This window comes from Helobdella robusta (assembly GCF_000326865.2).
Source record: "Helobdella robusta unplaced genomic scaffold HELROscaffold_3, whole genome shotgun sequence".
Classification (NCBI taxonomy): domain Eukaryota; kingdom Metazoa; phylum Annelida; class Clitellata; order Rhynchobdellida; family Glossiphoniidae; genus Helobdella; species Helobdella robusta.
This window is the reverse complement of record NW_008704501.1, coordinates 5,604,451-5,625,462: the sequence shown is the minus strand read 5'-3', so window position 1 is coordinate 5,625,462 and position 21,012 is coordinate 5,604,451. Positions and strand designations below refer to the sequence as shown.

The following is a 21,012-nucleotide window of genomic DNA, read 5'->3' as shown; positions in this document are numbered from 1 at the left end:
ATGCAATTTATTGTTAAGTACATATATACTTACATAGTGATTTATATATTATATAAATATATATATATATATTTTATATATATATATATATCATACATATATATATATATATATATATATATATATATATATCTTTATCTTTATCTTTACTATATATTACATATCTCTTATGTCTACAAAAAATACAATGAAAATTAAAATACAAGATATGTAATGTAATGCTACTTCATTCATTTATTGTAACGTTATTACCGTACGTTTTTAAAACTAAACTCATTAATTTAATTAACTAACTAATTTAATTAATTGATCAATTATCTAATTAAATAAATTAATTGATAAATTATTCAATTTTAAATTTTCTGACCAACAATAATATAAGATAACAAACTAACAACACTAGCTTACTCACTCACTGACATACAAATTTAACAGCAAATAAAATACATCGGAAAGACAATTTCCAACAAACCAAATAATTTTCAACAAATAGAAGATAGAGTTTTTATACTAATTATCATAGTTAATTAATAAGTTTTGTCATCAATTAATTAATTAACTAATTTAAAAATAAATTCAATTGAATTATTATATCCAAATAAATAGCTCCTAATTACTATTTAATGCTTCTTTGGAGTTAGGAATACCCCCAGTGGATGGGCCATTCAAATTATTCACCTCTATATTGTTGTTGCCATCAAGACTGGTTTTAACAATATTTTTGTCAACAATACTATTATTATTATTAATATTATTGTCCATGTTGTTGTTGTTGTTGTTGTTTATGTTGTTATTATTATTATTGTTGTTGTTGACATTTTGTGATACGGCGGCCTCAGTAGTATGATGGACAGGCTTTGGTTTACGCTTCAGGCTGAATTTGGAGGGATGATCTCTGATTGGCTGGTTGGAATTAGGGACGGGGTGCTCTAATATTTGAATCCCTGACTTGTATATCTCCTCGGTGCTGACAATTTTCCCTGATTTAAAAAACGTTAAGATTAAACACTACTGCTTATATTATCGCTGCAACTACTACTATCACTGCAACTACTACTACTACTACTACAACTTTTACTACTACTACTACAACTGCTACTACTATTACTACTACTACTACTACTACTACTACTACTACTACTACTACTACTACTACTATTTCTACTACTACTACTAAACAAATCAAACGGGCAAACAGACCAGATGTGAGATCAAAAGTTCTGCCCTTGATAACGTCCTTGGGTGCTGGCGACCACCAATTTATTAGGGAACTAACAAGGGGTACTTGTCTCAAGAGGCCCTGTTGATCACGTGGTGTTGTTGGTCGTGAGATGATGTTGTTCAAGTGATAATGTTGATCACGTAATTTTGTTGGTCACGTGGTGTGGTAGTGTGGTTGGTCATGTGACGATGTTGGTCAAGTAATTTTGATAATCAGTAATTTTGATACTCAAGATGACGATGGTGATGTTTGTGGTGAGGATGTTAAATAACCATGGAGATGTAATAATGAGATCACAGACCTCCTGCAACAACTTTTCTCTGTTCTCTTTCTCGAGGTCCTCTGCAGCTTTCTCGATACCCTTCTTCACCACATCGGCCATCGTTTCGAGGTACTTGGGAAGAAAAAACAATAAAGGTAATGGACGTCGTCGATGATGGCAATAATAATGGCAAAAAGTATAACGCTGATGTCAAGTTAAATGAGTGATTAAAATTAGTAAGACTATAAATAATGATAGCAGAGCACAGAGACCAACAATACAAACACGCATTCACCTTGGATGATTCTTCGACCTTCTTGCCAGTCTCAATGACGACGCCGATGAGTTCCTCGAGATCTGTGTCCCTGGTGACCAGGCCGAATCGGATGCAATACACTTCGTTCTCTGTTAATCCTGTTATTAAAATAGTAATTATGCAAATGTTTCTGGGGTTGGATGGTTGGTCAAGTTACCTATCAATCAAACTACTAATCGTCCACTCAACCAAAAAACTGATCAACCTACCTAATGAGAATGCAGAATCGGATGATTTGAGTTGCTGAACAATTTGCTGATTAAGTGAGTTGACCTCATTTTTGGCCTCCTCGGACAACTCGTCCGCAAATTTGACCAAATTGTCTGGAACATATCTGTTTGTTGCATTATGAAGTTCACCCTATCTAGTTGGTTTGATTACTCCACAGTCTTAAGATGACAGTAACAAAAGTAATACTAGTAACAATTTACAATGTAATACGTAATGTGAAATGTAATAATCTAGTGACAGTAGTACTTACTGGACAGCTCCAAGTCCCGCCCATGTCTGCAGTTCGACCAATCGTATGTTGTCTTGCTCCTGGATGATGTCATTGAATTCTTTCTTCATGGCCACTGTGGCATCGATGACATTAATGTTCTGCTCGAGGCAGTCAAGGAAATTATCCACATCCTCCTGAGTTACATTCAACAACGTCCAACTGTTCACTGAAGAGTGGGTGGGGTTTCTAATTATAATAAACATTATTCACTGGTGGGCGGGTTTCTAATTAAACATTATTCACTGGTGGGCGGGGTTTCAAATTAAACATCATTCACTGGTGGGTGGACATTAATTAAATATTTTATAATATTATATATTATTATCGCGTCTGCATAAAACATTTTGAGTTGATTAAACATAAAAATGTGGAAGATCTTATAAATTAATACATGATAGCAAGGAGGTGAAAAGTGCACAAGATGGATTACACAACATTGAAAACACATTGATTTCTATTAACAACGCTGTATACAATGGTGCCAAAATTCTATTCCTACAGAACATATCTACAGCTGGTACGAAACACACACACCACACACACAGACACACACACACACACACACACACACGCAGATGAAGAGACTCACCATAGCTACTTTCCAGTGGAGCATACCGCATGCACATGCCGACATCGTCGACGTCAACTACAGAGATGTGAATGTCTGGAGCAGCGTGCTTCAACATATCCGCCAGCTAATGTCATAAGAAACGATGACAATGTAGATCAGTTATGTTGTGGTTTGTTATCAAATTTGTATCTTATCTTATAACTGCGTGAATAATCGCTTCGAAATTTTAAAATGACGTAACACAAAAAAAAATTAAATTAATAAAGAACCATGTGCTTGAATAAAAAAAATAGAAAGATACATTTTAACTTACACTTCCAGCTTTAACACTACAAAAAATTAATAATAAAAAAAGTGAAACATCATCCCAGACACTCCAGCCAACTGGAGTACAACTACTAGCCCAGATGTTGAGAGTATCACAGTAGGAATCCTTCGGTCCGAATGGCGATGATGATGAAGATGACGATGAAGATGATGATAATGGTGAAGGCGATGCTTCAGATGAATCGAGTTTCGGTGATGGTGATTGTGCGTCACTATCAGCTCCTTTGCTGAGGTTTGATTCGAGAGATTCCTGATTCCCTAAGCACATTCAATTAGAACAACTTTTAAGATTAGTGAATGAACATGAAAAAGAAAAACAACGTTAAAAATTATGCCCCCGTCAAATTAAGTTACCTGACTTAATTACTCAACCCTCAATAATTTAGTAACAAAAATTATATATACACCAAACTTTGAATTTTAACAACAGCCTTCCTATGATTAATATAACAGTTATTAATTGCACAGAATCTAAAGCAGCAAACAATGACATAGAGCAACAAACTAAGAACAAACGAAACATACAAACATACATACATAAAAACCGAATGAAACACATGAAACATACAAACAAACATGCATACATACAAACAAACAAACACACAGAAATAAATAAACATACAAACATACAAATTTTTATACACATGAAAGAAAAAACACCTCTTTTTATCTGGTACTTGAACACAACAGATGGGCTCTCCAAATCAAACACAGCCTGTGCATTGTTAAGATCATAAATATATGCGTGTGTTGTGCGAGTGTGTGTTGTGCGTGTGTGTGTTGTGTGCGTGATTATCACCAACAACTAGTTAATTAATCAAATCAAACAACAAACCAATCGATCAATCGTTCAATCATTTAACTAATACTAATTTAAAAAATAAATAATAAAATAACCAAATCAACTAACAAGCTCATTATCAATTTCGATTGATTTCAATCTGTTGTATATCATTGTAGCCTGCCAAGTGTGTGTGTGTGTACGTATGTGTGCGTATGCCAGTGCGTGTGTGTGTGTGCGTACGGTATGTGTAAACAATAAACTAAACAATACCACATAATAATTGATAAGCATTATATTATCACCCCAAACATATTAGTGGCTGTCTGAAATAATCACTAAATATACTCATAGACTCATAGGTTTATTTAATTTATTGTTTTAAAATTGTCTTAGTTTTGAGAAAGCACAGGGACGATTCGTCTTCGCCTTTGTTGTTTAACGTAATAATATACTCTTGTTAAAAGCGTAATGACTAAGCATCAAAACAAAAAAACCCTGACTCATTAAAAAATAAGTAAACACATTAGAAATAGCTATCCCAAGCAATACATCAGATACCAGATACAACGTCAGATAACAGATACGACGTCAGATACCAGATAGAAGGTCAGATACCAGATACAACATAAGATACCAGATACAGTATAAGATACCAGATAACGACATCAGATACAACGTCAGTACTCCTTGAGTGTCTCAACACACACACACACACACACACACACACACACACACACACACACACACACACACACACACACACACACATACCCTTATAACCATACACAATAATATATTAACTTGAGAATCACTCCTATGGCAAAATGAAGTGCTCTTTAGCATTATAAATTTCACTAATAACAAATAACAATGAGCTGCCGCTATTACTACAACTATTACTATTACTATATAATTATTATCATTACTATTAAGTTACTAACCACTTTGTAGTGAAATTGAAATCGGGCCAATGTTTTATAGTATCCTAAGTTGAGTATGGAGAGCCAAAGAGGTGTGCAGTTCAATTTAAACCTCACGTTGAATGTACTCAGAGCAACTAATCTCGAAAGGACAATGTCTGGTGACCTGAAGAGAGTCTGCAGTGAAACAAAATGGAAGGAACCAGTGGTACAGAGACCCAATCAATCAATAAATAACATTCAGTATGCTACACCCAGCAAGATGTCATAATTTTACTTAACAACCATTTCATCATCACCACAAAATATCCCCACCGCCACTGACCACAAATGGTAGGGCAGGTAGGGCCAGCCAGGCAGCCATGTTAAGGGTCATGCTGTTGCATATGGAGGCTGACTGTAGGTGGCCAGGTACAGTGGGCAGGGTCAACAGTGATAAACCACAACTGATTGATTGATTAGTTGGTTGATTGATTGATTGATTGACCAATTAAATTAATAAACCACAAATATTGGTTGATTGTTAAATCAATCAAATTAATAAACCAAAGCTATTGGTCGATTGTTCAGCCAATGGAATGAATAGTTTAAAAATATTGGTCGATTGAATGGGCAACCAAAACAATAACTTGTGGATATTGGTTGGTCAATGGATAAAACAAAATGTGTAACATGTGTGTGTGTGTGTGTTTGTACGTGTGATTCCAGATGTGTGTGTGTGTGTGTGTGTGTGTGTGTTTGTACGTGTGTATCTAATAGTCAAATAGTAAACCAATCTAATTTATATGCAAAAACAAAATTTCCCAACAACTTATTCCCTTACTTATGTTAATCAGCTATTGATTGATTCACTACCATGCAATTGTGAATGGTAAGAAAAAAATCACATCAAATAATTTTACAAATCTCACTTAATTTTACAAATTTTAATTATTTTTATCGCGATTGTTCATAATATTTTCAATATTATTTGTTGTCGCTGTCGTTGTTTAACTATTACACAATTACAGTAAATTAAATGAAAATGTAAATGATGGATAAGATAGTCTTTGAAAGGGACAAAACAGGTAAAAAAAGTTCACAGAAGTAATAAATACATCAATAAATAATGTTATCTATAACACCACGTCTTAGATATCATAAGAGAATTGAAACCAGATCATAAACCATCTGCAGAATGAATCAATGTAAGTAACAAAATGTTTGAGTGAAATAACTGTGTGTATATATGTGTATTATGTATTAGTATATATCCTGATATCTTTGTGTGTATGTGTGTATTATGTGTGTATTTGTGTGTGTGTGTGTGTGTTTGTACGTGTGTATATAATCTGTGTGTGTTTCTATGCACAATCTTGAATGTAAAACTATTTAAACTTACAATTACACACATTAAGAGAGCATTATCTTCAGAGCAAAACCATTATACATGCTAGTTATATATACAATGATTGGAAAAAATTTGAAAAATAATGGCTATAAAACATTATATACTGCTATGTAACCAGCCTGTCCGTATGTACATATCAAATGTGTGCGCTCAGTAAATGTACACAAAGACATACACCAAAAAAAATATAGAGTAGATCACGATATACGTTACGTACACAAATATCAATCAGTATTCAGTACCTGACGGAATTAAATACAATGAGAGAGTTAATAAAAATTCCAGTTGAATATAAAAATTACAAAAATGAACCGGTGAATAAATCGTTTATTGTAAATTGGTTGGAGGAACAAACAAATGAACAAATGAATGAACCAACGAACTAGTAAATAAATGAAAAAATGAATGAATGAACGAATGAATGAAACAGTTGAACGGACCCTTCAAGGTGTAGCCACAAATCATACTGCCGACATATTTCACGAAGTTCATTCAGGTCGTCGCACCGACCCAATAACGGAGTACCTACATCATCATTTTATGGGTCAGTGAAAAAATTAAAAGGTCATCATCACTATGATCATTCTCACCACCACCCCCATCGTCATCATCATCATCCTAACCATTATGACCATCAATCATCGTCGTCGTCGTCATCATCAGTACAGACAAAATCAGTATTTGTATAACTTAATTTTCCAATCATTTGTTAGCATGTCTATTTGATTCATTTTGTTGAATGAAATTAAATATAAAGAAGAGAGAGAGAGGAGAGAAAGAGAGAGAGAGAGAGGAGAGAGAGAGAGAGAAAGAAAGAGACAGAAAAAGAGAACAACAAAAGAGACTGACCGACAAAGGCAATGACAATGACAGGTGTCTTCATACGAGTAACGTCGTCGTCAACCAGCTTCTTGAGGGCAGGAATGTCCATCTTTCCAAGGGTACAAGGCACTGTGCAGATGCTGGATAGAGGCAGACCGAGCTGTGTGTGGGTGGTGGGGGCCAGTCAGAAATATAATAATTAATAATTGGGAATTAATTAACTAATTAATTAACTAACTGACCAATAAATTAAATAATTTATTTATTTATTGTTAAATTAAAATATTTTACATTATTATAAAGTATAAAATACCAATTTGATATGAAATGTAAAAAAGTGTGAGTATTAATTAGACAAATATGAGAGGCTTCATATAATAAATAAAATATACATTAAAAACTACAGAAAAAAATTATAGTGCATCTTTACGTGTAATAATAATAATAATAATAATAATAAAAACTATTGCTATGGTCTTTGTTGGTGATATTTAATTCTTAATAACCACGCCTTCTCTGTTGTACACAACCAATCAACTTGTAATCATATTTTTTTACAAATTATTTTTTACGACTTGGCAACATTTTATATCTTTGCAACTGTACAACTTTTCTTATCCATCACTGCTTTTTCTCTTTTTAAGTTGTGTCAACAAAAAAAATAGATGAATGAATTATAAAACAACAAGCATTCAAAAACTACATACTTGTAATAACATAATAATAGATGTAAACAAGAGAACCGACCTGATGGCATATATGTTGGGCCATGTTATGCTTGGCAGATGAGCTGATGTAGATGACCGGTGGCTTGTTGTAGAGGGCCACAAAGCCATCAGTTGAATATTTTGGAAACTTTTTGTGCATAGCCAGCTGACAGATTTTCAGAATTCCTTCCTTCTCATCCTCGTGAAAGTGTGCTGCCGAATCAGGATACCTGTGTGCGCGTGTGTGTGTGTGTGAGGCGTGCAAGTGTGTGTGGCGCGTGTGAGAGTATGTGGAGTGTGCGTGCGTGTGTGTAGCAAGTGTGTTTATGTGTGTGTGTGTGTGTGTGTGTGTGTGTGTGTGTGTGTGTGTGTGTGTGTGTGTGTGTGTGTAGTTTCAGTTGAAAACATTTCATTTTAGTTGAGGTTTGTCATACATGTCTTAAGGCTTCAAGTCTTTCCTAATGAAAACTTTAAATTTTTTAAAATCTTGTATGGCTGCAATGATGTGTGTGTGCACTCAGTTCACTGTTCACATGTGTTCACCTATATAGCACAGGTACAACTAATTAATTGAAATAAGCACAAGAGAACAAACTCATGTGCATAGGTACTTCTTTAAACCACAATTTGCCTGAATTAATCATGATGAAAAATTCATAGACATGAGCAATTCTCTGAATGAATCATTTGCATCACAAATATAAGTTTTTGAAGTTTTTTCCAATTTGCAAACACAACTGTACAAACATTGGAAAATTCCAATGATGTGTGTGGGAGAAAAATAACAAAAAAAACATGCTAATTTATACCCAAACAATAATAGTAAAAATTTTACGGCAACCTCAACACGAAAAAAAATTTTTGTAACTGAAAGTCTAACAACATGGTTTTAACACAAAAAAAAACTTTAAAAAAATAAAATGGAAACCAGAAAGTAAATTGTTTAAAAAATAATTTAAAAAATTTCCGACCTAAACATCCTTGAGATCCAGAGTGAAATATCAGTGACTATCTTTGTGGCAAGATATTTCAAGTGGGCGGCCTCCAGTACCGACACATAGGCCCCCAGACTGTGACTCACTATGCTCAGGCCTGCCAGGTTGTCTATTTCATGCAAGTTTGCCGGTCTGAATCGGAGGAGGAGGAAATGATTAGGAATGAATTTAGGGATGTTCAACGTGATTGAAATTCAGTAAATAAAAAAAGAAATATCATTTAACATAATCTATATTTTTTAATAAGAGGAACACACATACATTAATTTAAGATTATTCACATGTTAATTAATAATAAAAATACTCAGGAAAAAAAACAACAAAATTTCAGTTATCCATACCATTCCATTCAAGTTATGCAAGTGAACATAAAATTTTAAAAAAGTAATATAATACAATATAAATTAATTATACAAACATCAATTTACTAAAGTTATAATCAATCAATCAATATTATAACTGAAGTTATAATATAATAAATAAAATAATAAAGTATAATATAATATATAATATAATATAATACCATATAATATAATATAATAAACTATAATATAATATAATAAAAGTATAATATATTATACAAACATCAATTTGGAAATTTCATTATGATCAGGGTCGTAGTTTTCAAACTGGATTAGATTCTCAATGTGTTCAGTTGTCTCTTTGAGGCCACTGCCACTGAAGAGGAATAACTTTTATTAAAAAGTGGACCACGCGCGCAAATGTAAAACACCAACCACATTTTAAAAATAACTTTGTTATCAAAGAATAAAGATATGATTAAATTATAAAAATATAAGCAATGAAAATATGAATGAGACATGAAAAAATGAATAAAAAATGATGCAAACATGTATAATAGAAAAATAACATAAATGATAAAAATATAGAAATATAAATAGTGGAAAGTACCAAAAATATGAATGATATAGTACAGGAAATATAGAAATATGAAATATAGATGCACAAAATATCAAAATATAAAAGAGATAGAAAGAAAATATGAATTATATTATATTATTATAATTATAGAAACAAAATATAATGGAAATATGACATGTTTGCTAACCATCCCTGTAAAATCAATGGAATATTTGAATATGACTGTTGTCTTCCATCATCATCATCATCAGTGGTTAGTTCACTGAAGAAGTAAAAATAAAATTAATTAAATTATAATATGTATAATTAGATATATTTATTAATAAAAATTAGTTTAGAAATAATTCGCTAATTTAAAAAAATTTAATTTTATAATACTTGAAAATGGAATCAAGAATGTTATTTGATTTTATGCAGACATCATCCAACAACAGCATCAACGGATTCGTCAAGTACTGCAGGATTAACACAAAAATATAAAAATAAATTCAAACATTATTTTTAAAATTTAAGAATTTAACAAACTTTGTGGAAAGGGAAAGCACTTTTTTCATTTTTAAAATCCCCATCCTCATAATCAAGTTTATCATTACATTTGTTATTTTCATCCTCGCCTATTTCGGAATTTTCAGCAGAGCGATGAGCCAGGCGGTCATCTTTGGCGACATTTTTTAAATCTGAATCGAGCTGAACAGACGACATTTCATCGGCGACGACGTTGCGAGGGAGCAACTTCTCTTGATCAATGTCGGCCATGTTTAGGTACACACGCAGGCAAAACAACAGGGCTGAGTAACATTAAGTTAACTTTTTTAATTTATTTTCATCAACAATAAATAATTTGACACTATTAAAAATATTTGTTTGTATATTTAATAAATGTTTTTAATGCAAAACAAATATTAACCAAGCAAAATTATTATCAATAACCAAAAAAACTAAATCATTTTCTATGTTTATTTGGTAAAAGAAATGGCGTCGTCCTTGGTTCGGATGTCTGTGAGCACAACTGCAAATCCGATTTTTAGGCGGCTCGTAAAACCGTCTGCTGTTTCATTTTTTAACAAAAGATTAAATTTTCAGTCTCGTTTCATTTCGACGTCCAAAAAAAACAAGGATGCTGTGGCGGCGGGGCACCATCACGTCGACCAACCCGTTGCTCCTGCTGAAAAATTAGAAAAATTGGAAGACAAAGAAGAGGTAAATTTGGGGAAATTTTTTTAAATTTTAAGTTTGATATTAAATTTGTATTTGATTTACATGCGAAATTACTAAACTTTATGATTTATTATTTTAATGTTAATCTTTACTTAATTAATTTTAATTTAATTTTATGTTTAATGATAATTTTACTCTGTACTGTCCTGAATAAAGTAGGTAGAATAGAATTATTCTACTATAATTTTTTCTTTTTTTTTGTTTGTGGTGTATCTGTAGATGTAGACCCGTAGAAACTTGGTATTTGTCAACTCAATCATTGATAGGATAGCTTTGTAAATGCCAGAGCAGTAATTTGCTGAAACTTGATACAGAGAAGACAAAATTTATGAAAAACATTTTTGTTAAATATTTTTTTTAGAACTGGATATCTTATGGATATAGTTTGGTAGATAGAGACAGTGATGAATTTTCACATCATATAATATTCTTTGGAGGGATTACAATCTGCATTTGCTTTGGTTCATTTCTATTTGCATACTTCCCTGATTACAAGTTGGCATGCTTTCTTTAATTTATTATATATAGCATATTGTTTTATGAAACTATTTGCTTAAGAATTTCAATAAATATGTTTAATTTTTGTTTGTCTAACTGCAAATTTTGTTAATGTTTTTTATTTAAATATGAAAAAAGGATCTGATCAGATATACCAGATATATCCGACTAGATATACAGCTTGAAAATTGATTAAATTTAAATTTTTTATTGAAATAATTCTGCAGAGATGTTGCATGGACACAGAGGGAGGCGTATTTGGAGTTGGAGAGAAGGAGGGCAGCAGGAAAACCTCTTATTGATGCAAACCTCATTGACCCTGCTAAAATTCAACTTCCAGATGATGAGGAACTTGGCAACTATGAAATAATTGTTTAATATTAAAAAAATGTAAATTGAAAACAAACAACAAGAATTGTATTTTCTGAATTGTGTGATTTGAAAATTTAGTAAAATTTTTTGTTTTTTTAACTACAAATTTCTTAAACTATGAGAAGCGAATGGTCGATATGTTATAATGATGTGGTGTTTAGTGAGTATGTTTTTTTTCACTCTTAAAGAGAAAGTCTGTAAACAAATTGTAGGAGAAGTCATTTTCCATGTGTAGCATGTTAAATTTTGATGTACAAATTGGATTTGTTCAAAGAAATGTATGTTTAGAACTAAAGGATGGAGAATGTGATGAAATTGTGGCGTTGAAGTTGATCTTTTTTTCTTCTTTCTCGTGCCTTATCCTTTCAGAACATTGGCGACCATCGACCTTCACAAAACCCGATCTTTAACACTTTGGAGTTGATAACATACGTTAAAAAGGTTAAATTTGTTTGTGAGGATGTCGTTGGGCCTCAAAGCAGGCAGTGGACAGCCGGTTGCGATCATTTTGTGAATTCCATGGGTATTGTATTTTAAAAACCATAGCAAACACCTTGGCAGTAGTGGTAATATCTTGCAAAGTTTGCACGTTTTCGTACAGAGATTGAAGCATGGGACTCGAACTGATCTTCACCGCGTATTCAATCAGCACCTCTTTTCAATGTTCGTCCGTCTTTTTTGAAATATAGTGAACAGTTGAGAGAAATACGTAAAACGATTTTAAAATTAAAAAAAACACCGTGCAATATTACTATCGTGTACAATGCAGAAAAAATGTAAGCAATATACTAATTTTTATAGTTTAATACTAATAATAAACCGCAAATGCATGCATCACAAGATTCATACGAAATTGAACTTTCTACTTCAAAATATTAACCCTACATTTAAATATCAATTGTATAAAAGTTAATTTCCATTATCAAAACAAACCAATACCAGGCCTTTTAATTTTAGACGATTTTTTGAAGCAAATTAAAATTAATTAATTTAATTATATTTTTATTTAGGATAAGTCTGTTGGGTTTTTTAGACATATTTGCGGAATGTCTTCTAAAGATATCCACGCAAGTTACAGCGGCATATTTGCCCACGGGTCCAATCCTAACTCCGATGGTGAGTCGATCGTTGACGAATTGGAGCACAATGCCCCCGGTTGCACGAAGGAGTCCATCATTGTCCCTGCAGAATCATACGACGACATCGCCACCTACCTCAACCCGTCAACTTCTTCAACCGCTGCCGACGACGTTCTTAACAAGTTAGGTCAACTGAACGCATCAAAGTCTAAAAACAATCTCAACGAAAACAACGAAATAACAATTGACAACCTGAAGATTAATGATTTAGAAGATTCACATGAAAAAAATGAAAACATTAACAAAGGTGCTTGTGCTTCAGCAATCTGTGAAGATTCCCTTGTTAGTTTTTTTTAATTTGTTTTAATTTGATTTGTTTACACTTTATTGTAATCATTACAATGTAATGTAACTGTTGTAAACTGTAACCATAAATAACATATGTAAGGTATGATATAATCAAAATGTTTTTAACATTAACATATTATTAAATAAAATTTATTGATCACACAAAATAAAACAGCTGACATCATTAGATTCTGGTCCAGATTGGAAGCAAGCAGAATGGAGGCAGCACAAGAAGCATGTATTTATCTTAAGCTGTGCTGGCAAACCAATATACACACGGTAGAAATGAGTTAATAATTATTTAGAAATATTTTTTTATCAAACACTATTTTTTATTAAAACTGCCCAAATTATTTGTCTAGTAATAATTTGAACACGTTTAACCCATATTTGGACACCAGGTACGGCGATGAAGACCAACAGGCCAGTTTGTTTGGTACCCTCCTAACACTGTCACAATTCCTTCAACACACAACGAACCACCACACAGAGAAAGATGTTCTCAAGTGCATATGTGCCGGTCAACATCGAATCATGTTCATGAGTCAGGAGTTCATGGTGCTGGTCATTGTCAGTCAGTCCCTTCCAGGACAACATCCAGAGCCCAGTCACTCACTCATGCAACAGTTGTCTTATATCTATTACCAGGTCTACCATTTCAATACTTTTCATAATATTTCATTAAAATCTCCCAGAATATTCATTTAAATGAATTGTGCAATTAAATTTTAGGTCATCAGTATATTATCCTACAGCCGCATGAAGGTTGTATACGAGCAAAGACCTAACTATGATTTGAGACGACTGCTCTCTGGAGCTGAAAAGTTCATTGACAGGTAGGTGCCTGTCTAAGTGATCATATGCAATTCAGAAATAATTTCTCATACTCATTATTTATTAATTTAAGATATTTTGTAGGAGAGTTAGATATTCAATTTTTTTATATTATTCATTATTTGTACTACATACAATTGCATCTGTCAACAAAAGTTTGTTGGAGTCAATGGATAGAGATCCGGGCTACTTGTTATGTTCAGTCAAGTGCCTACCGTTGGATGTTTCTGAGAGGGAGAGTATTGCTCAAGCCATTTCAACTAATGCCAAAATCAAGGTTTATTCTGTTTCTTTGATTTGAATTTCAACCTACATATAAATCTTTATTTAATTAACTGTTGTCGTTTTATTGTTTCAACAAACATAACATTAACAATATCATTACTGACGTATCTGCCATGGTAGGACTTAGTGTTTGCCTTGCTGATATCTGGGAATCAGCTCATTGCCCTCATTAGGCTGAAGCAGTACCTTCTCCATCCGATTGATCTGCACGTCCTCTTCAATCTTGTAACATCATCTGAATCATTTAAGCACGCCGAGTCCTGGACCCCCATCTGTCTGCCTAAGTTTGATCCTAAGTTAGATTTTTATGTCTTATCAAACATTTTTTAATTTATATTTGACAGATTTTGTCAATTCATACATTTATTTAAATTTATAATGTTTTATTATGAAATAAATTTATTGGGTGAAAATATTTGGTAATTTAACTAGCCTATGAATAATAATGCTGCTATAGGAAAACATTTTTGTGGATGTAAAATATTCAAACATCTATTCAATGTTAAAAAAAATTTTAATTTGAGTATACATCCATTTTTTTGATTATTCATTTCAATGTTTCTATGTTTTATTATTATTTAGCGATTTTATTAAACTAATTAAATTCAGTGGCTACCTTCATTGTCACATTTCTTACCTGGATGATGCCTGCAAGGTGTGTCTCCTCTTACTCTCAGTCAATAAAGATTCCTTCTACGTACTGTCGGAATGCAAAAATCGAATTAAAGAAGTTTGTTTCATTTTTTTGTCATACATATGACGATACATACACTATGAAAGATCAGTTTTCCAAAATTATATTAATAACTTCTTTGTAACTTCCAAATAACTGAATTTGTGCTAATCATTTGACAGAAACTCACGAAATTGAACTCGCTGAACTGCTTGAGTGAATTACTGAGTAAGAGTTCGTACTACCAGGTGTCTCACTGTGGCATCCCTGGTCTGCTGCACTTCATCTACAAGGCGAGAACCACTGGTCAATTCACTGAACCTGAACACTCTGGACCTTATTTAGATCAGGAAAACAGAGAACGATTGTTCTCACTGTTTCGGTTTTTACTATTTTTTTCATATTTAGATTTCTAAACTTTTAAATTCACTTGTTAATTTTTGCTATTTAGTCCTGAAAAAAAATGTAATGATTATATTTCAGCTAAATTAACGTATAAATCTTTAAAATGGTTTTTCCGCTCAGTGCATCTCATATTGATTAATATGAAAACAACATCAGGTACATCTACGGCTTGATGCACACTCCTAGCAGGCCGCTGAAAATATATTATCACGTGGGCTCCAAAGAAAATATACTGGCCTGGGTAGGTTGTCTCAACATTTCCTTTGACTCCTTTAATATCCTGACATTTTAAGGGCATTGTTTAAAACTTTTTCTGGATTGTAGTTTTTGGCAAAAAATTTTTTCTCCACGGTTTCAGATAAATTAAACGATAATAAACAAAGAAATAAATAAAATGCTTATAGGTGACGAATCATTTCGACATGTACGCCGTCTTCAGTCCCCTGGCGACCAAGAACCAAGCCATCCAGATGGTCAACAAGTTGCTCAAGTGGATCAAAAAAGAAGAAAATAGATTATTCGTTCTTTCTTCGCACATTATTTGATTGTATTTTTTTTAATATATCACTGATCGTTTTGAGTTTATTTGTAAGCTATTTATTTTTCATAGTAATCTTAAATTTTCACAATGTAGATAATTCAATTTTGTTGGATTTTTAACTTAACTGTACATACCTAATTCTGATTAAAAAACTAATTGTGATGAACAACGTAAAAAAAATACTGCGTTCTGTTCAGCAAACTATGTATAAAACCGGGAAAAAAATAACTAGAACGTGAACATTAAAAAGACACATCAATCATTCAGCAGAAAACGTTTGCAAACATACATCAGATGACCTGTTGACCATTCGGTAAGCGTTTCTAAATAAACCGACAAAGTCGTAATTGAGTTAGGTAAATATCATGCGGTTAATTTTGATGTCTTGTAGGTAGGGGAACACCGATTTTTATAATATATTTGCACTAATTGTGAACAGCCGCCAAAGTTTATTGATTTTTTAATTGTTAATTACTTGATGGGTTAACTCTCAAAAATCTAGTTTCAGCCTTTATAAGTTATGTTGGGTATTTTAAATAATTTTAAAGCAACAGAGTTAATTTTATATTATTTTTATTTATTCAAAATTTCAAATAATGAATAACGTACAGAAGATTTAGCTTTATTATGCGAAAAATGTCCTAAATAATTATAACTACAACTTAGTTAATTAGTTAGTTGGTTAATTGACAACAAGTGAATACGCGTTTCTACGTTCGCAGTTGTCGCTTTCCAATAACCTGTTGAGGATTTTTAAAAAAAATCAAACATACTCAAACGATTTTTGTGGCCAAAACATGGCCACCATCGTAAGTTTTATAATGCTAGAAAAATATTAAACAAATACGTAGCTGTCATCAGTTGTAAGTTAGTCATGTAAGAATATGTAGGTAGGGCCAGATTTAAGAGTAGGCAAGTAGGCACTAACTCTTTCGGGGCTTCCCCAAAAATCACCCATTTATTTACATTTTCGCCAACAAAACTTTGTTAAAAATACCGATTTTTGTATGAGGACATTGCAATAAAAGGGGGAGCAAAAAAAGTCCCGCAGGCGATTTTTGGCAAAACTTGACGAAAAAAAAGTTGCTCTTTGATTTTGAAAATAATTTGTGACCTCTACAGTTCCAAATTCTGCCCTGTAAGTAGGTATGAAGGTGGATAAGTAAGTACCTGTATCGAAAGTTTCCTTCTAGAAGTTCGATCACGAGGAATGATTGATTGACAGAAATCTCTCAAATCATCTGCTGTCAACTCGTGTAGTACATTCAACTAAATGGTGAACGTTTAAAATTCATTTGTTCACAATATTGTTTTGTTATTAATTCAACATCGAAACTTATTGAATAAGGCAAGCGAAAACTATTATAACAATTGCCAAGTAAGCAGACATACTTATATATTGGATTTATTGTAAACGTTTTTAAAAGTTACAATCCCTCAAGATAAGCCCAAAGACCTCTTCATTATTTCTATTGAATTCATACTCCCTGGTTAATATTTCGTTCCAGAACCTCAAGACCTGCCCCGAGAGGGAGACGTCAACACCATTACGTGAGTTGATCATTGATGTTAGCTGTTTGTTTGTTTCGTTGTTGGTTGGTTGTTTGCTGTGTGTTTCTAGGTTTATTACTATTAGTAGTAGTACCAACATTATCAATCCAAATAAACGTGCAACTAAAAATTGAAAAACAACGCTCATTCATTATTTATTCGTTTTTTCGTTCGTTCGTTCATTCATTCATACCATATCTGTAAACCCTTCATCAGCGCCATCGACGATTTTGTAGTAGAAGCTATCCACGAAGTCTTCTATACAGTCGTCCAGTTGTTTCATGCTGAGCAAGTGGTATGCAACAACACAAGTAACGACATGCGTAACACACGAAGTAACAAAATGAAATGAATTAAACGAAAATAATAAATAAATGAAAACCCCAAAGTGAAACTAACGAAAACTTATCTGATTGCGAGCATACGGTGATGGAGAAGCCCACAACACCATAAACGATGACGAGAGAGGGCGTGGCACTGTATCCCAGCTGCTGATTGGTTCGTAGCTCGTCGAAACATGGCTGCTCCATTAGGGACTTGGGTTAGGATTTTAAAATTTTAAATTGGTTAGGGTTTTGTTATTGGATTGGAGAGGTAAAAAATTAATTGGAGTTATTTTTATTGACTGACCACGAACATCTCAGCGAGGAGCAAGTCTTTAAGACATCCTGGCTCCGGCAACTGATAATAGTTAGCTATGACGCAGTTGTTGTCATCATCGTTTTTATTGGGTACCGCAAGAAGGGTCCTTCCACGTTGAATCTCAGTAACATATATCTAAGTTTGTGTTTTGTTCTTTATTATTATGCAACTCCGAAATACGCAAATCAGCTAACATATCATTGTACACCTGACGTTCAGCTGGCGTTCGATTGGCCAACTGGCCACAAAAACTGTACAATCCACACCATACAAATAATTTGTATGCACGCGCAAGCACCGTTTTAGTTTTGTATTTTTTATAGTTTTTTAGTTTTGGACAGACGGTATTCGAACCTGGTCATCATCGTGTAAAACAGTGCGTGCGTCGACCATGTTGAATGCCAATGACTTTAAAAAAGTGTCGTGCCAACAAAATAATATCAGTAAGCATCTTATGATAAATTTTCATTTAAATTAAATTATTCGGCCGGTTGAAAACTTATAAAATGAAACCAACAGCGGAGCAGTTAGTGAGAGGTTGAAACATCAACTTGTCAACAAAGTACTCGCTCAAGTTCAGCGCTTCCTTGTGATGCAAATTATAATTGAGATATTTTTGCTGACTAAAAAATTGGCGGAATCAAAAAATGGTATAAAAGAAATTGATAGTTGTTCGTGAATTACGTTATTAGAAGATGGCGAGATGGTGTAGCAGTAGATTGTCATGGTGCGTATCACCGGAATCGGGTTCACCGCGTCTTGCATATGCTGTGTTTATAAAATTTCAATCCGGAAGCGTATTAAAAGATGGTGTAAAGCGCTACACAAATAAGAACTTGAGTTTTTTAACAAATTTTATGTACTAAAAAACAAATTAATAAAAGTTGTCAACTTTTGACGTGACGTTTCCTTTGAAGAGTGCCTCGACGAAGACGCCGTCAAAGATGGATTCAACGTAGGAGGCCAGCATCTCCTCACTCACGCAGTCCACGCAGTCAAGTTTCTGGGTTACCGTGCTCAACTTGCTCAAAAGATATGACGCTTGCAACTGGCTTTATGTTAGTTTTGGTAAGTAATCATCGGTGTGTGTGTGTGCGTGTGTGTTAGTGAATGTGTGTGGGTATATATATGTATGTGTGTGTGTGTGTGTGTGGGTACAGTACGTGATTATATGTATAATTTGAAATAATTATCTAGCTGTCAAACAATTTATTACAACGCATCATATTAACAACGTGAACATTAGCTCCAAATCAACTCTTCAATTTTCATTTGCACCAACCGAAGATGTAAAATTAATAAAAAAAAATTAATATTATACTCTTTGAAACCAACACCTGAGACTAACAACTGATCTCTTCTCAATTTGTGGCACGCACACACACTGCACAGACACTATACACAGCACAAACCTGCACAGTTGTTCTGGGCAGAGGATCTGATTTTTGTACAAGTTCCTCGTTCGCTCCTTCACCATTCGAAAGGTTTCCGAGTTAGTTTTTAGCGATCGTATGCCGTCGATGTACAACTGGTAAAGGTTCTGGTAAAAGTGATATTAGATAAAAATCATATAAATTTTTCATGAAAATCAGAGAGGAGAATTTCCTATTTTACGACGAATAGTTGTTGGTGGAGTTAGTTAAAATATGAATTGTAATAGCTCTTAAATGTTTGCACTGAGATATAACAGGGAAACAAAAATTTCTACTTTTAATTTGTGGTTGAAGCCGCTGAACTTCAAGTAGAACCCGTAATCAGCCACTCCTATGTAGTTTCTGTCGCGTGAGCGTTCACATTTTTATTATTCATTATATTTTATTATTCAACAACCACAACAACAAACAGAAACCACAACTACCACAACAACAAACAGCAACCACAAAAACCACAACAACCACAACAACCACAACAACAAACAACAACCACAACAACAACAAACAGCAACCACAACAACAAACAACAACATCAGGTAGACATCAAAAACTACTTGAGATGAGCAACACCAGCTTGGTGCGCTGACTCCCTCAGCGACTCGCGTACGTAAAAAACGAATAGATCGGATAAACATGACCTTCGATATAACGAAGTGTTATCATCATCGTTAACAACTAACATCAACAAATAGTAGAAGAACATCAACAAGACAACAACATCAACGATGACATCATTGCAAATTACTCTATAGGGGTCCTGTTCATATTTTGACTCCACACGTAGAAGTAATAGAAAGCTGAAATATGTAATGTTGACGACAATTAACAAGTCAATCGTCTACTTAATTAGCCAATCAACCAGCCAGACAATTAGTAGATAAATCAATTAACTCGCTAATTAATTAACCAATAAAACAATTAATTAATTAATGAACCAGACAACCAATAAGACAGCAGATAATTATTCATTCAGACAAACTTAAATAACACCACCAAATAAGGTCAGAAAATGATATAGCAGCACTCTAAACCAAACTTGTGTACCTACCTTAATAACATAAAAGAGAGAAAGACAGAAAAACAAAAGATAGAGAAAGAGAGAAACTGAAAGAGTGAGAGAGAGAGAAAATGAGAAAGAGAGAGAGAAAGAGAGAGAGAGAAAGAGTGTGTGGAGGGGAAAGAAAGAAAAGAAACACTAAAAAAATTGATGAAATAACATTCACATAAGAACAGTAAACTGGCAAACGAAAATGTGTGAATATAACCAAAGCCATAGATACGACAGTTACAATAAAAAATATGAAAAACCCAGACGAGTTAACTACCCACAAACACTGAAAGGTGTAGTTAAGTACCTTAAGTTGCATTAATGGTGTAGTTAATTACCTTTAGTTGCATTAAATATAACCAACAGAGTTAGGTACCTTTAGGTG

General features: G+C 33.2%; 4 protein-coding genes across 4 annotated transcripts in view; 2 read left to right on the top strand and 2 right to left on the bottom strand.

The window, feature by feature from the left end:
- Positions 1-582: 582 nt before the first annotated feature.
- Positions 583-10,586, bottom strand: HELRODRAFT_94509 (hypothetical protein). The gene is made up of 20 exons (XM_009021476.1): positions 10,226-10,586; positions 10,079-10,155; positions 9,888-9,962; positions 9,404-9,496; positions 8,795-8,950; positions 7,864-8,053; positions 7,144-7,276; positions 6,735-6,819; positions 5,230-5,350; positions 4,926-5,081; positions 4,111-4,161; positions 3,861-3,915; positions 3,277-3,458; positions 2,888-2,997; positions 2,282-2,461; positions 2,010-2,134; positions 1,780-1,898; positions 1,524-1,616; positions 1,201-1,300; positions 583-980 (listed from the first exon to the last, which is right to left on the bottom strand). The coding sequence occupies exons 1-20, from the start codon at positions 10,454-10,456 to the stop codon at positions 610-612; spliced, it is 2,703 nt and encodes a 900-aa protein (XP_009019724.1). The 5' UTR covers positions 10,457-10,586; the 3' UTR covers positions 583-609.
- An 86-nt stretch (positions 10,587-10,672) lies between these two features.
- HELRODRAFT_161570 (hypothetical protein) lies at positions 10,673-11,794 on the top strand (the record flags this gene model as incomplete). Its single annotated transcript, XM_009021475.1, has 3 exons — positions 10,673-10,900; positions 11,280-11,413; positions 11,644-11,794. The coding sequence occupies 3 exons, from the start codon at positions 10,673-10,675 to the stop codon at positions 11,792-11,794; spliced, it is 513 nt and encodes a 170-aa protein (XP_009019723.1).
- Positions 11,795-13,432: 1,638 nt separating this feature from the next.
- On the top strand, positions 13,433-15,957 carry HELRODRAFT_65589 (hypothetical protein; the record flags this gene model as incomplete). Its single annotated transcript, XM_009021474.1, has 9 exons — positions 13,433-13,494; positions 13,617-13,863; positions 13,948-14,051; positions 14,206-14,326; positions 14,455-14,630; positions 14,944-15,064; positions 15,190-15,389; positions 15,569-15,653; positions 15,817-15,957. Coding segments are annotated over 9 exons (1,257 nt in total), but the record flags the coding sequence as incomplete, so codon positions are not given.
- Positions 15,958-16,663: 706 nt separating this feature from the next.
- Positions 16,664-21,012, bottom strand: part of HELRODRAFT_161568 (hypothetical protein) — a gene marked incomplete at both ends in the record, with an annotated part of 6,795 nt that continues 2,446 nt past the window's right edge. The window contains 13 exons of the mRNA XM_009021473.1: positions 16,664-16,693; positions 17,124-17,222; positions 17,410-17,526; positions 17,698-17,788; positions 17,904-18,040; positions 18,135-18,281; positions 18,664-18,732; positions 18,831-18,914; positions 19,039-19,198; positions 19,559-19,686; positions 19,855-19,921; positions 20,134-20,254; positions 21,004-21,012. The exon at positions 21,004-21,012 is cut by the window's right edge and continues 67 nt beyond it. Of these exons, the coding sequence (XP_009019721.1) occupies positions 16,664-16,693; positions 17,124-17,222; positions 17,410-17,526; positions 17,698-17,788; positions 17,904-18,040; positions 18,135-18,281; positions 18,664-18,732; positions 18,831-18,914; positions 19,039-19,198; positions 19,559-19,686; positions 19,855-19,921; positions 20,134-20,254; positions 21,004-21,012 (1,259 nt within the window). The remainder of the gene's footprint in view (positions 16,694-17,123; positions 17,223-17,409; positions 17,527-17,697; positions 17,789-17,903; positions 18,041-18,134; positions 18,282-18,663; positions 18,733-18,830; positions 18,915-19,038; positions 19,199-19,558; positions 19,687-19,854; positions 19,922-20,133; positions 20,255-21,003) is intronic.

What these genes read in the sequence shown, in the direction of transcription:
- HELRODRAFT_94509 (XM_009021476.1), bottom strand. Translation starts at nt 10,456, where the DNA reads ATGGCCGACATTGATCAAGAGAAGTTGCTCCCTCGCAACGTCGTCGCC. An exon ending in AATGAAATTTCCAAATTGAT is followed by an intron (nt 8,951 to 9,403) that starts GTTTGTATAATA and finishes CCTCCGATTCAG; the next exon opens with ACCGGCAAACTTGCATGAAA. An exon ending in CGATTCTGCATTCTCATTAG is followed by an intron (nt 1,899 to 2,009) that starts GTAGGTTGATCA and finishes TTTTAATAACAG; the next exon opens with GATTAACAGAGAACGAAGTG.